The sequence below is a fragment of the Boleophthalmus pectinirostris genome, unplaced genomic scaffold, assembly GCF_026225935.1.
Source record: "Boleophthalmus pectinirostris isolate CB_2022bp ecotype Guang Dong unplaced genomic scaffold, ASM2622593v1 HiC_scaffold_21, whole genome shotgun sequence".
NCBI classification, from domain to species: Eukaryota; Metazoa; Chordata; class Actinopteri; order Gobiiformes; family Gobiidae; genus Boleophthalmus; species Boleophthalmus pectinirostris.
In genome coordinates, this window is record NW_026571175.1 from 27060895 (window position 1) to 27075808 (window position 14914).

Consider the following 14914-nt stretch of genomic DNA (forward strand, 5'->3'; position numbering starts at 1 on the left):
GTCTCTCTCTGTGTGTCTCTCTCTCTCTCTGTCACTTTCTGTGTGTCTCTCTCTCTCTCTCTCTCTCTCTGTCACTTTCTGTGTCTCTCTCTGTGTCTCTGTCTCTCTCTCTCTGAGTCTCTATGTCTCTCTATCTCTCTCTGTGTCTCCCTCAGTCTCACTCTTTCTCTCTCTCTGTCTCTCTCTCTCTCTCTCTGCGTGTGTGTCTTTCTCTGTCTCTGTGTCTCTATAATAATAATAATAATGCATCAGTTTTATATCGCGCTTTTTAGGACACTCAAACATGCTTTACAGAGGATTATTCATATATATGTGTCTGTCTCTCTGTCTCTGTGTCTCCCTCTGTGTATCTCTTCGTCTCCGTGTCTCTCTCTGTCTGTCTCTCTCTGTCTCTCTCCGTCTCTCTGATGTCATGTCAGTGTTATTGTTTTAGAATAAAAGGCCAATCTTTTATTTCTGAGGGGGCCGGCACCCACGTCCTGGTGTGACGTCATCACGCCCAAGCCCAGCCAAGATGGCTGACAGCATCCCGTTAAATCCGGTGAGGAAGAACTCGAGGAGAATACCGTATTACAACTCCGCCAGACTTTCAAGGTACACAGGGGCTCCGTGTGGCCCTTCCTTTGGTTGTAAATAAAATATCGGCTTCTGATGACCCCCACGTGCTCTTCCGGTGCGCTGTTTGTTGTTTAGCTGTTAGCCTGTGTGTTGCTAGCTCCAGTGCCAGCCCCTCTCATCTGACAGGTTCACGCGCTACTGTCCGCTCCGCGCATCCAGGAAACACAACATTTCCTGCTCTGATCATCCATAAAACTACACATAAACCTGCTCAGGGCGGAAATTAAATCCAGCAAGACGCGTATCCACCGCCTATGACAGCTCTCGTTGACAAATAACATCACATGACAAGCCTCACCTGACTCCTGTTCTGTCAATACTAGAAAGATCTCGAGAAACAATTTCGACCACTTGAACTGACGTACACTTCCCCAGGTATGTTTACTGATCAATTAAAGCTTAAAATGCTGAAATCGTGTCTCGAGCTGGTAGAGCAATGCAAATGAACGACCAAAGCACGATAATTTGTTGTTGATTATCAGTGAATTCACATATTATTCTGTTATGCACTCGCTGCTCATACTGGTTAGAGACCTGCTAAGTAAATAAGCAACATTTTTCATTGTCTTTTGCTAAAATATTGCGTCAGTGAGGTTGCTAAGTAAAATAAATCTCCGTTTTCCATTCACCAATAAGTATGTCTGCCAGTCAAGTGAGTAATGATAAATAATAAATAAACAGGTAATGTTTTCGGGTCCAAAGCTCTATGTTTCTTCCTCAACTCACAGTGAACCTTAACCTTATTTTTGCTTTCTGAATGCCATTGCTGTGCGTCATTGTGGGCTAATATTGAAGCAACGATTGTTCTCTAAAATTACACAAACTGAAGAGAAATGATTACTAAAAATGAAACAGCATTCTCAGATTTTTTCCCTTAAAGTAGCTGAATCATCTGCAGTAGAATGAGTACGTTAAAGGAGCAGTAGAAGACCTATAGCTCACTTTTACCATATGGAAGATAAACATTTGTTGAAAGCTATGCAAATGTTTCAACATTTTATGGCTTCAAGTTTGTACTTTGGTCTCTAAGATGTATTTATATTGCGATACTCAAATGACGAAGACATTTTGAGTTTAGTTTATGTTTTACTGGAGATGGACAGGGCGTGATTTGAGTATCCCGATGATGATTGTCTGAAGAAAATGTTAAATGCATTAGTAGAGATTTAAGTATTATGTGAAAGGATTGTGAAATCACTTTATACTCCAGCTTGTTTTGAAGTTTACAATATACGCCTGTTCATTTTTATTTCAAGTGAGCTGCACTTTGAGACACTTTATTATAAACAAGATGCCTTGACTTCAAATTTTGCAGAACTTAAAAACCGCATTCATTGTATTTTTGATTATTATATTGCCCAATCTAGCCACTATGTGTTATATTTAATTACAAACATTTTTTCTCATCTTCCTAAACTGTAGACCCAGCACCTCTGTCGTAGTCCCCGCAATTCGAGGTTTTGCTGCTCTTTCAGTGAGCCCAGAGTTGGATAAATCTTAATCCGCTTTAATCCAACTGATGCTATACTTATGTCTGTTTACAAGCGTGTATCTGTGGATGGATAACATTCTTTCACATATTACATTTGCGGACTTAAACGTCGTTATTTCTCAAATGCACATGTATATTATGCCACTGTTAGGGCAGGAGGATTAATCACAATTGGATTGAAGTTACATTTTGAATGGGTGCAATCCGCAAATCACAAAGGCTGCAATTTTTCAAGTAACATGCATTCCACCACCAACAATAAAATGTCCTGTTTTTTCTGCATAAAAATGGTGAACCCTTTTTTTTAGATGTTCTAAAATGTGATCGTTGTCATAGTTTGTAAGTTCACATTTCGGTCTTTTTGTAAATTTTTTAACCCAAATTGTTTCTCAAAGCCTTTGCAGTGCTTTTACAGTCTCCATGGAGATGTTATTGCTTTATCTTGAACGTACCTTTCATTTCTCTTACTCTGAACGGGGTCTCCTCTCTACAGATCTGACCTGTAACTTAGCTTTGTGGCGCCACCTACTCCTAGATCGACAGATTCAATGCGTGGAATAGTCTGGAATATTCCAGGCAAAGCAACAACATTTCCGTGGAGACAAGCAGGCTGTCTCCACCATAAAAGTTACACAGTTCATCTTTAATCCTGACATTTATAAAAACGTTTCACATAATGGTTTACCAGAGTTTAGCGGTGATGCAGAGCTGAGGCTGGCTGACTGAAAGAGCCTAATGAATAAGACATGAAGTGCTTCTCAATGCATTTTCAGTATTTGTGTAGGATGTGAATAGGAGAGGCTTTTGAGTGGCTAGCAATCTGCTGCACGCTAGCTACTGAACGCTTTGGATTTGGATTCCCTTGTTACCTGATATTATTGCTATGGTTGCCTTTCTTTTACTGGTAACTCATCAACTAAACCCGATTCACTATTGATACTCGCAGCGACGTCATCAACATCCTCAGGGGGGTGTGAAGCTAACTGAAAGCACTGCTCTGTTAGAAGCTCTGTTACTCAAGTTAGACTTTAATCTGAGCTTTATTTTAACACAATCTGACCAAAAAAGAGCTGACTTGAGTGGAACTACAACAGGTGAGAAGATTTGTGTGTAAACAAGTCTCTCTGCCACAAACTAGAGAGCACTATTTGGACATTGTGGACCCCAGGAAGAGTAGCTGGCGTCACGGACATCAGCTAATGGGGATCTGAATAAAATCAAAAATCAAATTATGCCAGGCGTACGCTGTGCGATATTTTCATTTCACTCAGCCCCAGCACAAACTGAGCAACCATATCGCAGGGTTTAAAAGTTCACAGCTCACAATTAATGTTCTCATACTATCCAAACTACTTCAGCAGTGCGAAACCAGTTTGAAACAAGTTTGATCTTCTTGCGACGTATGATTGCCGATCAGAAGCTGGTCGTGAGATATTAATCGGTTCTCGCTACTACATGAAGCACGATGAACAATTAAGCTCGATCCCAAAAACAGTCGCACGGGTGAAAATGGGCTTAAAAAGTGCCAAAAGTTGCACATTGTATGCCCGGCATTAGCCAACAGTTTTTCAGTCAGTCACTCTCATCTTTTTTTTATTGAAAATCAAACTCCAAAACATGACCATGAACCCTCGTGTTGATCACAGGCTATTATTTAAATATATTTTTTATTATATATTTATTTGAATCCATTTTGTCATTTTTTTCTTGCTAATATTTGCATTTTGCCACCATGGTAATTCATGATAATTCCACCAATAGATACACATGTAAAACACCCCCAGCATGATGTCACTGCAAAGTATCAATATCTCTTCTTTCATCGACATTGTACCTGTCCCTTTCTCAAATACAGGCCTGTAGAATGAGGTGAGACAATCTGAAACCCAGCCACTCCAGAATCAAAATCAAAACCAGAATTTATTTGTCATTTCAATATAAAAATGCAGCAAAACAAAAGGTTCCAGGTTATCAGCCGTATAAAAAAACACTACAATAAATTTAACCCTTTTTGAAAATAATGAAATGTTTCTCTGCAGATTCTCCCTTGAAGATGACCCGTCCAACTTGGATGAGATGCCTCTGATGATGTCGGAGGAAGGCTTTGAAAACGATGAGAGCGACTACCAGACTCTGCCCCGGGCCAGAGCCAACAGCCGGCGCAAGGGCTTGGCCTGGTTCCTGTGTGGGGGCTGGAAGGTCCTCTGTGGCAGGTACTTGATTTACCATTTATTATATTAAGACTTTACTTCAACAATATTTAGTTGCCTGACCAGCCAGCCCCTTCTACATGCTGTTCAAATCCAGAAGGGTCTGGAACCGGACAATAGAGCGTGAAACCTCCGTCTATGCTTGAGACGATCCAACCAGAGGCACTACTTTGTATCAAGTGTCTCAAATGCAGAAGACGTCTCCTCTCCAAAATTCTTGTAACTTATATTGAACTTCTTTTACCTGAGATAAGAAATGGTTTGGTGATGATCAGTCACGTCCTACGAAATCAGAGAGACAGGATGTGGCTCCAGATCCATTTGTCTTTGTAAAATTTTGTCAAAGTGTGTGATTCTGACTGACCTAGTAAAATATTTGGTGTAAAATGTTTTTTTATTGGTCTGTCACAATAATTACAATAGTGACTAATTGGTTGATGAATGATGAGTGGAACAATAATTTTGGTTATTGTGGGAGCTTTTTCTTTGCACAAGTTGAGAACTTTGAGTTATTTTTCTGTTTTACAATAAGATTTGAGCTGTTGAGGGTTGAATAAATAACTTCTATTACTTGATTTTTGCTACTAGTAGTTGAAAGAATGAGAGCCTCGCACATCAGTTACTACAGATGGGTGCGTTGGAGGAGAGGGAGCAGCCCAAGAACATGGAGAAAAATCCCGCACACCGTCTTACTTGCAAATAGTGAAATTTAATAGGACAAACCATGCAACGTTTCGGCATTAGGCCTTCGTCAGGCAAGTGCCGAAGGCCTAGTGCCGAAACGTTGCACGGTTTGTCCTAATAAATTTCACTATTTGCAAGTAAGACGGTGTGCGGGATTTTTCTCCATGCTACTAGTCGTTGTCAGATGTAAAACCTGTTCCCCTCCCCTCACCAGGCCATCGTTCAGACTCACCTGTGCTCTTTGGTCTTCTTCTGTTAGACCAAAGCTGGTACACTATCAGACTGCAGTAACATAGATGGCATCTAGTGGTGACATGTGAGGGGTGGGTCGGCCAATCTAATTACAGACAGTATCTTTAAAACAGCATTTTGGGGGAAAATAACACCTACCACCATAACAAACATGAACAAACAATGTACAAAATATGTAATAGAGCAGTGGTTCCCAACCTTCTTCTCCCAGTTATCCATATTTTACCTCTGGATACAATGGCGACCCTTCCTCATTCTCCTACCTGAAAAGATATGATGACATATAGAGATATAATGAGAATATAGTTATTTTCTTGTAAATAAAGATCCCATCATTAAAATTCACATAATCTACTCGGCACTTCTTATCTCGGAAACAAAGGGGAGCCCCTTAAACTCTTTAGGGACCCGAATTTGGGTTGGGAATGACTACAATACAGCACTGTACCTCGGATCATTGAAAGTGTAAATCTACTATTCCATCTCTTTTTTTGCCTGTTGGAAAAGTGTTCTTGCTATCGTACTCTCAGTCACCCACTGCACTATTTAAAACTACCACCTACAACCCCATATTAAACTCTCACTTATTTCCTTACAGACCAGTGGCCCATTTTTCTGTAGCTCCACTTCAGCACGAAGATATTAAATAATACATGGTCAGAGTTTTACGTTTAGGTCAAAATGGGTCAAAAATGTGTGTGTTAACCAAAGCTGCAGTGCACTACATTAAAAGTGTGGTAAATATTGTTCATAGTGTTTGGATGCTTTTGAACATGGCAAAAGGTCAAGTGAGTTGAGATCAATTACAAATCAGGACTAAAGCAGAACTGAAGCAGGATGAAATCAGGATGAAATCAGGATGAAATCAGGATGAAATCAGGATGAAATCAGAATGAAACCAGGACGAAACTGTCACTAAACCATCACAAAACCCTCAATCAACTGTCACAAAACCAGGACTAAACCAGGACTAAACGAGAAGCTAAACCAGAGAGGCAGGTTTTACCTCAACAAAAGATCGTAAATCCTCATCAGTACTATGCTTTCTTACTGTCACATGATTGTTTGTAGACCTGTCGATTACAATGCGCATGCCTTATCATCGAGATCGACCAAAGTAGAGAATTATGTGAATTCGATTTTTGGCACAACCCTACATCTATGCATGTTTCAGTAATTTTGTGATATCTCCCAGGCCCTGTTCACACCCTCCTTACTGTTAGCTGTAAGATTCTGTGCAATGCTTCGCCCACAAGCCTACTTCACCCATGCTCCCACACGACATTTCTTCATAAATATACAAAAACATGACACAAAACTGTACACAGCAACTTGACAAACCTGGTGTGATGTGCAGTAGTTTCATTAGCAGGATGCTGATGCTGATTGTGTTGTGATAGCGCTCTGAAGGGGAAGTGACTTTGCATGTGGAGCGAAACTTTAAAACATGTTAATACATTGTTTTGTGGCAAATATAACATTTTCAAAGCACTAAAAGGTAACATGGTGCTCTAAATATGTTATGTTTTAGCAGTTAATACCCCATAGAAGTAAAATACCTCCTCTTTAATATATGAAAATGACCTCCAAAGTCACAGATATTATAGATACAGTTTTGTTATACATTTACTTTACTGTGTAGTCTTTGTGTTGACTTATTGCACTTCGCTCCACTTGTGTTTTGGTGGCACTGCTCTGTTCCTATGTGGATTTCCCTGTATGTTTTTGTAGTTGTCCCTGTGATGATCAGTTTGTGTTTCCAACGCTCCGGTAGCTGTGCATGAAGTGCAAAGAGAGGATAAGGCCATGTTTTTGGACGGCTTTTTTGGATGCGCACCATCAATCCAAAAAGATTTTCAGGTCAAACAGTAGAACGTGTTTTGTGCCGCTAATAATAACTCATGTGCGTTTGCCCTCTAAAGATATCTGTTTGTTTAAACCAATGGAAGGTAGCTTTCATAAACACTATAATAAATGCGTGTTTACATTTATATGACAAATTCAGATTTCGTTTGGTTGTTAGCAAGTCTGTAGCTTTAACTGCATATTGATCTCCCTCTCCCCTCCCTCTCGCTAATGAACAAATCGGATCTTTCACAGCTGACCAGTTTGATGCTTTCCAGTAATTTTCTGTGTGCTTAGTGCGGGATTATAAAAGGCAAATAATTCACTTCGAATAAGCCGGCGCTGTTCAAATGCCATATTATTTGGAGAGCATTCATTTGCTCAAATAATCACCGTTATGAATCTGCTCTGGTGGCGCTCAGAGACACAGCCAACGTAAACAAGACTTTCACCCCAAAGTTTGATTTATTTAGTGTTTTGCCAACTTGGTTAAAAAGTGTAGAGGCCAAGTCGCTCAGCATGACGGTGTACACAGGCACAGGTGCAGCCAGGTCACAGCCAACTGTCTGTAATGCACTTCCACTGTTGGTTCGCCCATTAGAAAACACCATAAACCCCAGGCCAGTCAATGCAAGCTAATGGAAGCTTTATAGACTTTCCTTTAGAGTTAGCAGTGCAATAAGAGGCACTGACTATACAAAGAATGCACTGATTGTCAAACGTATGTAAAGAACTAGGAAGTACTTTGTGAGTACTAGGAATGAACCATGACTAAACAGAAATAAACACTTATACTTATTTGAAACCTTGGAAAATTATATAGAAATAATAATGGTATAGATTTGTAATATGTGTTTTAAATGTCCTATATTATGTAAAATTGACTCTTGTGAGCTTTAAGTCATGTTAGAATATTGTTGCCCCATCGAAAACATACCTGGAATTCTGTTTTTTTCCATTCACACATGTCTGAGTAATCCTTTATTATTAGTCTTTTTTACATCTCCATCACCTTGTGATGTCATGAAGTGGTAGTTTTCAAGTGAACAGCTACCTTTTACCTTTAGTTCACTAGAGATTGGCACTTCCAGGGCTGAAAACATCCAAATGATTCTAGTGAACATCTATGGAGTTTAAAAACACAGTGGAGTAAGGCTGTGCAATTAATCGGATTTTGATCACGATTTGAATTTGTGTGTCAAACAATCTCCAAACTCTTATAATCGAGTTGAAACAATAAAGCTTAACAAAGTTTATTTTGGGATGTTTTTTTTCTATATATGAGTATATTTATTTTATTTGTTAAATATAGAGGATGTAGAATGGCTGGATATATAGTTTATTTTGGATAAATTTATGTAAATTTCATGTTCAAAGTATATTTTATTTATTTTGCTTTATGTTTTATACATCGCAAAACTGCTCTAAGGTACATATTTGTAGCCTATATTTATTTTCAATTTGAAATTTTTCCAGAAATTACTAAGTGTTTTTCTTTTTTTTTTTTTTTTTTTGTGAGCGTGTGAGAAATGCTGAATAAATGCATCATGTACCTAAAAATAGTCTTTTGAATAATCATGATTTCAGTATTTACCAGAATAATGGTGATAATGAATTTTTCCATAATTGAGCAACCCTACAGTGGAGCACGTCCTGTATTACCACATGACATCACAAGGTGGAACAGGGTGTTTTCAATTTAAGAGAAGAGCTCAGCCTAGATATGCAGGGTTTGTGTGAATGCAACAAAACGAGTTCAGGTATGTTTATGATGAGGAAATAACATTATAACAGATCTAAAAAATATGAAATAGAATGTGGGCTCCTTAAAAAGTCGAAATTTGTTCACAGATCTGACCTTGTAAAAGCCCGGGAGCATTAACATGTGAGAGAAGACTAAAATATGAACTAATAAACGAATCCAAGAATCCTAATATTGTTTTTTCCAGCTGCTGTGACTGCCTGGCACGCTGCTGTCGGAGAAAGAAGGAGCTAAAGGCACGGACGGTGTGGCTTGGCTGTCCGGAGAAATGTGAAGAGAAATACCCCAAAAATGGCATCAAGAACCAGAAGTACAACGTCATCACTTTTGTGCCTGGGGTGAGTGAACTGAACACTGAGTATGAGTATGAGTAGTAGTGTTTGTGATTCTTTAGTTTTGACTTAATTTGGTAGGATAATATGTGTTTTAAATATAAATTATAGTTTTACAGCAATCAAGAACTCATGGCCTTGTTATGTACAGTTGTTAAAGGTGCATTGTGTAACTTTTTTGATGGAGGGCCCGTCAAATGCTTTTCTGTATGGAGATGTTATTACTTTGTCTGGAATGTTTTACAGTATGGCATTAAACCTTTCTGTCCAGACCCAAGTTACAGGTCAGATTTGTGGATAGGCTCCTCCTCTCACAGTCAGAATGCCTGTTTTTCTAGTTATTTTTGAGCTACAAAAGCAACTGTAATTTAATTAATGTAAGGTAGACATGTTTAAATTCATACTGTGGACAGATCAGGGACATATCCATAGAAATAAGCACTTGATGGAGCCCCAAACAAAAAGTTATATAGTGCACATTTGACATAGCCTGATTCATCAGCCGGTTTTACTTTGTGGAAACCGTTTGACCTCACAGCATTAGGACTCGTTCGCTCGAGGGTAGGCGGGTACTTTTTTTTTTTTTTTTTTTTACCAATTGCTGCTATTTGGTCATGATGTATGTAATGCGCCGCTAACGGGGCTTTAAATCCTCGATCTTGGGAATGCCAACACATTGCCAACATAGAATGTATTGCTCTTCGCTGATTGGCTGGTGCCTGACCTCACACTTCCGGGGTTTTAGTGTATTTTGATTCCTGATCTAGTCGCTGGAGAGAAATGAAATTGAGCGGAGGCACCAGGTGGCGCCAGCCTCTCTACCTTTGACCCAGCAGTTTTATTACTATGACTGGGTATCATTAAGAAGTTGCCGATACGATACATACCTCGAGACAGTGCATTCTCGGTTTGATACTATATATTTCAACTCGATTCGATACAGATCAATAAAAAATAATGGCTAATAGTTGAGTTAATATTAAACACAAACATTTTAATCATCAAAACAGTGAAAATGTCAAATGTGTCACATAAAAGCGTTTTCTTCTACTAAGCAACCAACTAAACTGCAGCGCTGTAACAAAATATTTTAGTAAAATATACCAAAAAATACTCTTGGCGATATATCGATACAGCAGTCCCCGATATCGATACTGTAACACATTAAACAATACGATATAGTGATAGTTTTGCACACTACTTATTACAGTCTAGAGTCCAGAGACCTAGACTTTCTTATACACCATAAATAAAATGCCAGCTGTCCAGTGGAGTCTCTAATATCGTAATCAGCACTGAACCAAACCTCGCCACTTTGAATTATTAAATACACACAAATTGAGTTTAGCCCTGTGCGTTTCTCCTTAAAGGTCGGGAGGTTCATTAACTCCTCCATTGATCTCATTGTCGGTGATAATCTGTGACCAGACACCAGGCTCCCATTATTGCAAACATTATTCAAAATCTGACCTTAGATGGATGTAAGAGCAGGACTGGTGCTGATGGATGGGTCATTAACAAAGTGTCCTGTGCGGAGTCTAAACTAAAAGATTTTAACAGCAATGTCCATCCTTTCATTTGTCATCATCTAGTGTTACTATTCAAGACCACAGACTGTATAAAGAAGTGGACTATGCGAGTGTGACGTCACCTGTAGTGTTCGGCGCCACTCAAATGAAACTTGTGAGGCTAGCGGCTACACAAGTGAATTTGGAGCCTCTATACTGTGAAAAGGACAAAATAGTAAAATAAAAACACCAGGATCATATAGAGCAGGTTAATATGAACGTTTTAAGACCAAAATGACAAGGCTCACAGCAGCAGTTACAGAGAGAGGAGCCAATATTCTAATGTAAGTCAATGGGAGTCAGGGTCAGAAAGAGTCGGAAGAGCCCAGATCAAACTTTCTACTTGGAACGCGGCGGGTAGCGGGTTAGTTCATTCCACTGTCCATTTATATATACAGTCTTATGTTCAAAACTCAGGTTTGTCACATGGTTATTGTGTAAATAAACGTTACTGTATTTTCCGGACTATAAGTCACACTTTTTTTTTTTCATGGTTTGGATGGTCCTGTGACTTATACTCTGGTGCGACTTATTTATTAAAATTTTCACACTGACAGCCATGAGAGACTCTAAACTTGTGTGTCAGTATCTGCTGCTCCTATTACTTCTGTACCGCTGTTACTTCACTCTACTGCGTATGCCTCCTGCAGAAAAAGCCTCTGTCCCGTCTGTTATCATCATGTCAGTCGATCGCACCATTATGTCTGTACCACTGAAAATGTAAAATTTAAGCAACTTCAGTGACAACAGAAACCATCCTGTCGGGATCCAGAAAGGCCTATTTTCTAACTGGAACTGATGCTGAGTCTGACAACGACTATGCAGAAGAGGAAGCGGCACTCCGTTTACCTCTGGAGGTCATGGAGTTGCTTAGAAGTGACATAGAGGATGAAAAATACAATTGATTTAATGATTTGGAGTAAGATGGAGAGTTTGTCCAGTAGTCCTGTGCGACTTATATTCTGGAAAATACGGTATGTGCTGAAATACCCACAAAAGTGCAAAAAATAAAAACAAATATTGACTTTATGCAGAACAACTAAAATAATAATAAGAGGAATTCTAATAAAAATGTATAAATATATACTCATCTTGAGTAGGGCTGGGAATCACAGGGACCTTCACGATTCGATGCAATACAAGGATGTGGCGATACATGTGATAATCGATATATCGCACATGATACTGTGATATTTCGCTGTTTTTTAAGATCCAAATCCATTTTAACAACAATATTTCTTTGTTAAATCACTACTTGTGCAAAGTTAATATCAGTACTTAAATAATTAAAACTGTGAGTACGTCAAGTTTCCATACACTAAATCAGCAACAAAAACGCAGTGCGGTCACAAAAAAATTGCTTAAATACCAAAAAATACTCATGGTGATATTTCGATACAGCAGCCCATGATAACGATACTGTATCACCAGATTTTATATCACGATATATCGATATTTTGATATTTTTGCACAACAGTGATCTTAAGTGACCCACACAAAAACTAGCCATTGTATCCATAGCTCATTCAAACATTTTCTGAGTATTTAATAGTCTGAAATCTTTGTTTATTGAATCTCTCTAAAACATTAGCTCATTCGTCTGCTGACATGAACCCAACGGCTCGTGGCGTTTGAAACAAGTGTCAGAGTTTCCATTAGTCTAATGTAAAGTGGCATTAACATGGATCTTATTCCAGTAAGAGACACGTACAGCAGTAACCCATCCGCGCTGATGACTGATCCTATTGAGGCCTGTCATCGTGTGGTTCGACCTGCCACATTTTAACTTCACCTTTTGTCCCCCTCTCGGTCTTCTCTTTCTTATTGCTCTCTTTCTCTGTCCCTCTCCTCCCTGTGTCTTTAATTTTCTTTCTCTCTCTCATCTTTCTTTCTCCTTCTGTATGTCTCTGTTTCCGCTCTCTCTCCTTTTGTCTCTCTCTGTCCCTCTCTTTTCTCTTTTGTCTCTTTTTATCTCTCTTTCACTGTCTCTCTCTCTCTCTTTCTATTTCTCTCTTTTGCTGTTTTTGCATGTTTTTGAGTTTCAAGTGACATAAAATAAATGTATTGTTAAAAGTCAAAGTCTCTCTCTCTCTTTCTCTTCTCTCTTGCTCTGTCTTTCTCTCTGTCTTTTTCTCTTTCTCTCTTTCTTGAGGGGGATGTGGGCGATGGAAGAGGTTTTGTGTGAAGTGAGAGGTGGAAACATATTCCTGAATTTTTAATATTTCTTAATTATGATTTTTAGGTGTGATTTCACGTGGTTAGAATAATCATGCAATAAAAACCTTCGAAAATCAAATCTAAAATCTCTCTCTTTCTTTCTCTCTCTTGTCTCTCCTTTTCTCTCCTCAGGTCCTGTATCAGCAGTTCAAGTTCTTCCTCAACTTGTACTTTCTGGTTGTGTCCTGTTCTCAGTTTGTGCCATCATTAAAGATTGGATATTTGTACACGTACTGGGCCCCGCTGGTAAATACCACACACACACACACACACCTGCATTTATATACTGCACTTTATGTCTGATATCCAATCTCCTTTTCCTTATCAATATTTTAAAAACACCGTGCTCTTATAGTGAACCCATCTCAACATTACAATTACTTCATTATAGCTTTAATACCACAGTAGCCTTCCAGATTACATAGTGTACAATTCCTGACCTCTACTTTCTACTGTTACTGCTTGTGCTTAATAATAACATTTCTTACACATTGTATTTTACTTTGGTACATGCTTAAAGGTGCACTGCATAACTTTGTGGTGGAGCGTATACTACCTAACCTTCCTAACGGTTTGTCTCCTCGTAAATTATTGCTTTGTTGTTGCTGATTTTCGTCTGGATGGCATTACAATCATTTATCTCCATGGAGAAAAGCAGGAGGCACCACAAGTCCAAATTACTGGTCAGATCTAGGGCACAGTATCATTAAGAAGTTGACGATACGATACATATCTTGATACAGTGAGCTTTCGACTCGATATGATTCAGTACGATATATTTCAAATCGATTTGATACAGTTTAATAAAAAATAAAGGCAAAGTCATGGTTGTAATACGCAATGTCTTTGTTAAACCACTTCTTGTGCAAAGTTCATATGAAACACAAACATTTTAATCATCAAAACTGTGAAAATGTCAACAAAACTGTAGCTCTATAACAAAATAATTTAGTAACATATACCAAAAATACTCTTGGTGATATATCTATACAGCAGCCCAAAATATTAATACTGTATCATTGCGTTACACAATATGATATATTGATATGTCAGTATTTTTGCACATCCCTAGTCAGATCTGTGGAGAAGCGAGCCCATTCATAGTAATAATGCATGCAATAAAACACACATACTGAACTTATTTTAACTTCTTTAACCCTATTTCCTGTCAATCATCATAGTATTGTTGCACTTCCTCTGACCTCTTGTATATATTTTATTTATCTTTCTGTTTTATTTTTTGTACATTTACATTTTTATAATTATGTTTTATCTGACTGACACCTGGCTCTTGCTATTTTTTTCTGCTACTTTAGAATTTATTATTACCATTTATATTATATAATATTGTGATGTGTGAACTACTATGTCGAAATAATTTCCCTTGTGGATTAATAAAGTTTGTGTAAGTCTAATTACATCTCCGTGAAGACAAACATGTATCCTACCCTGAAACAGAAAAGTTACGCAGTGCACCTTCAACAAGAAACTGTGAAATGTGATTTTCTTTTTGTTCTGTACTAAATCAGTCTTTCCCTCTGTCAGGGTTTTGTGTTGGCGGTGACGATGGTCCGAGAGGCGGTGGATGAAGTGCGTCGTTTCCAAAGAGACAAAGAGATGAACTCTCAGCTCTACAGCAAACTCACTGTCAGAGGTGAGAGAAGCCAGTCACACATGGTCTGGTGTGGAGCTGCCAAAAGCTTTCAAAACTGTTCAGTATCTTTGTGATCTGACCAATATATCTGACCCAAACTGCACTCACAGGATCACAGTTTATTCATTATGCAAAGAAATGTGCTAGTTTGTTTGTGAAAAGGGATATTAAACATACAATTTACTTATAAATGTCTCTAATCTTGTAATTAGGTCAACATTTTTTGGTCAACTAAACACCATCGCTTGATTAATCGAGCTAAAGGTGTGGATAGGTCACA

At 38.5% G+C, this 14914-nt stretch overlaps 1 protein-coding gene across 2 annotated transcripts in view; it reads left to right on the forward strand.

Annotated features, from left to right (window-relative positions):
- Positions 1-454: 454 nt before the first annotated feature.
- Positions 455-14914, forward strand: part of atp9b (ATPase phospholipid transporting 9B) — a 75259-nt gene continuing 60799 nt past the window's right edge. Inside the window, exons 1-5 of one of the 2 annotated variants that reach the window (XM_020934365.2) lie at positions 455-594; positions 4150-4323; positions 9051-9201; positions 13113-13226; positions 14526-14634. In XM_020934365.2, the coding sequence (XP_020790024.1) occupies positions 515-594; positions 4150-4323; positions 9051-9201; positions 13113-13226; positions 14526-14634 (628 nt within the window). In that variant the 5' untranslated portion in view covers positions 455-514. Of the gene's footprint in view, positions 595-806; positions 994-4149; positions 4324-9050; positions 9202-13112; positions 13227-14525; positions 14635-14914 lie in introns of those variants that run through there. The other variant, XM_055157530.1, reaches the window with a different exon arrangement.